At 41.0% G+C, this 3,132-nt stretch overlaps 1 protein-coding gene across 1 annotated transcript; it reads left to right on the forward strand.

Annotated features, from left to right (window-relative positions):
- The first annotated feature begins 1,408 nt into the window (after positions 1 to 1,408).
- LOC128045266 (olfactory receptor 10J1-like) lies at positions 1,409 to 2,341 on the forward strand. Its single transcript, XM_052637764.1, has one exon. It carries the CDS (start codon positions 1,409 to 1,411, stop codon positions 2,339 to 2,341), a length of 933 nt encoding a protein of 310 aa, XP_052493724.1.
- Positions 2,342 to 3,132: the final 791 nt, after the last annotated feature.

Below are 3,132 nucleotides of genomic sequence, written 5' to 3' on the forward strand. Positions count from 1 at the left end.
GAAACGAACAGAGATCATTCTGTTGTTTTTGAGGTTGCATCCAAGTACTGCATTTCGGACTCTTGTTTAGACACTTCCAGATTTTTCTAGTTTTCACATAGTTTTTCAGCTTTTCCAAGTTTTTCCTAATATAATCTCATTCTAAGAGTGAGGAAAATGCATTAATTATTTTTAATAAAATTAATCTTGATGTTTCTCAGGCACTCATAGTGCAGAACAAATTACACTGGCTTTAAAAAAAGTGTGGATCTAAGGAGTTAATAATTGTCGCTGAATCACCTAACCCTAATGTGTTTTTAGCTTCCCCACCTGCAAAATGGAGATAATTCTTATCTAACATATGAGATTGCTATGCTGTTAAATAATATTGGTAAAAATTCTCTATAAACTAAAAAGTGACATAAGGGACTATTACTATTGATATTATTATTATTAAACATTTTTATTAATGAAAACTTTCTGATCCCTAGTAACTCCCCAGTAGGAAATAGTTGTACAAACTGGTTTCCCTAAGAAACCTGTTTATAATTCTGAAGGCATCAGAAAAGAGAATTCAGAGTCTAGTAGTGAGTGAAACTGCTTGTGAAAATCCAAATCCAAATGAAAGGCAGAAAACACACAGAAATACACACTGTCCATGAGAACCGGTTACATTGCAGCACTGAGCAACTGAACTACACTGTAGACAGCTTGGCTCTATAGGTCGTATTTAGTTCTGAGAAGACTTGCTGGGCAAGAGGAGTCTGGGAAAATAAAGAAAGCAAAGTGGCTTGTTAACAAAAACGTGTATATGGCGGGCATCGGGGTCGGGTCGGGGGCCATCAGATTGGAAGCTGCTGAATGATTTGTGAAAAGGGTTCATGAAAGATGCAAACAAGTGGGACGGGGAGAAAGCAAACACTTATGTCTTGTTGGAGCAGATAGCGTTGTCTTGTTTGGCAACTTAACAGGGAAGATACTTGGGAACATGATAAAATTGTGCCTTAAACAACAGAGGTAGAGTTGTGGGCAAAGTTAGAACATTTATTTTAAGTTAAAAAAAAAAAAAAACCCTGAAACTGTAATCCAAAGAAAATCTTTCCAAATTTAACTACACATTCCCTATTTCTCCAGCCTCCATTTTTCCCAACATCTGTTTCTAACACACCAGGAAATCTTTTCCACATTTGACCCAGCCTTTCTTCCTTCTGTCTCATCCCATCTCCATTCATTCTTTTGTATAATTCTCCATATGTGAAATTGTTTCCTGATTGTGTTTTTCTATCTTTTAGGTGAACAGCAGACCCCATTAACCAGGCATCCATCAGCAGCAGATCCTAATTATTTCCTTGCCTTTGTGTTCTCCTGCTCAGAGCGCTGGGCACTGATGTGTCCTGACTGCTTGTCCTAAGTCTCCTGGAATTTATCGATGAAGACAGAGAACCACACAGGGGTGAGGGAATTTATTTTCCAGGGTTTTACCAGTTTTCATGAACATAAGCTCACCCTCTTTGTGGTTTTCCTTACCTTGTACCTTTTGACCTTGTCTGGCAATGTCATCATTGTGACAATTATCAGCATTGATCGACACCTTCACACCCCCATGTACTTCTTCCTTACTGTGCTTTCCACTTCAGAGACTTTGTACACATTGGTCATTGTACCTCGGATGCTGTCCAGTCTCGCAGGTCTGAGCCAACCCATCTCCTTGGCTGGCTGTGCCACCCAGATGTTCTTTTTTATCACTTTGGCCATCAACAACTGCTTTCTGCTCACAGCAATGGGATATGACCGCTATGTGGCCATCTGCAACCCCCTGAGGTACATGATCATCATGAACAAGACGGTGTGTGCCCAGCTGGTATGGGGGGCCTGCAGCATTGGGTTGTTTGTGGCCACAGTTCAGATTTCCTCTGTGTTCAGGCTGCCCTTTTGTTACAGAAAGGTGGCCCATTATTTCTGTGATATCCGCCCGGTTATGAAACTCTCCTGTGCCAACACCACTATACATGACATAATTAATTTCCTTATCAGCTCACTCGTCATTGTGGTGCCCATGGTTTTGGTCTTCATCTCATATATCCCCATCATCTCCACCATCCTCAAGATTGCTTCTGCTGAGGGCCGGAAGAAGGCTTTTGCCACCTGCGCCTCCCATCTCACCGTGGTCATTGTCCATTATGGCTGTGCCTCTATCGCCTACCTCAAGCCCAAGTCAGAGAACATGAGGGATCAGGACCAGCTGATTTCAGTGACTTACACAGTTTTCACTCCTCTCCTTAATCCTGTGGTGTACACTCTAAGGAACAAAGAGGTCAAGGATGCCCTTTGCCGTGCTATTGGCAAAAAAACTCTTGCTTAGAATCTTTGGTAGTTTGATATATAGCCTGTCATATTCTGGGTATTTTTGCAATCACACACACAAAAAATTGATCCTATCATTCTTCCTTTACCTAGACAGAGTTGCACAATTTGGTGACAAGCCTGAATTAAAGAATTAAGTGTTTCCCTGACTTGAGTTTTGTTTTTAACATCATTCTCCTATACTCTCTGTTCATCTGAGAGGTTACCACCAGGGACATGGTCAGGGGCTGCTCACCAGGTGGAAAGCTGGTAGGGAATAATAAGCAAGAGGGTGGCTGACTGTTTCCACTTTGTTAATGGCAGAAAAGTGGGCTGTGTAACACCGGCTTGAAGCAATGGGTTGAAAGATCAACTAAAATGTCAAGTAGATATTGAGCTCTAAAGCCTTAGAGAGAGTGTGATCAGTGGACAGGATGTGTTGAAAGCATAGTCAAAACCACCTTTCTTACTTATCTTCACTTTTTCTTTTGGACAGTGGAAGAGTAACATTCCAGAAGAAATATTATCAGCCTAAAACATTCTCATCTTCCTTGGAGACCCATGACATTTTCCCCTCAATTTTGTTGAAGCTCACATTGGGACTAGTTTTGTGTATTTATATGTTAATACAAAGTAACAAAGGATGGTAATGATGACCCTATGTGCAAGACAACAAGAAAGACATAAAGAACAGACTTTTGGACCCTTTGGGAGAAGCCAGGGGTGGGATGATTTGAGAGAAGAGCATTGAAACATGTATATTACCATATACGAAATAGATGACCAGTCCAAGTTCGATGCGTGAAACAG

The sequence above is a fragment of the Budorcas taxicolor genome, chromosome 3 (genome assembly GCF_023091745.1).
Source record: "Budorcas taxicolor isolate Tak-1 chromosome 3, Takin1.1, whole genome shotgun sequence".
Classification (NCBI taxonomy): Eukaryota; Metazoa; Chordata; class Mammalia; order Artiodactyla; family Bovidae; genus Budorcas; species Budorcas taxicolor.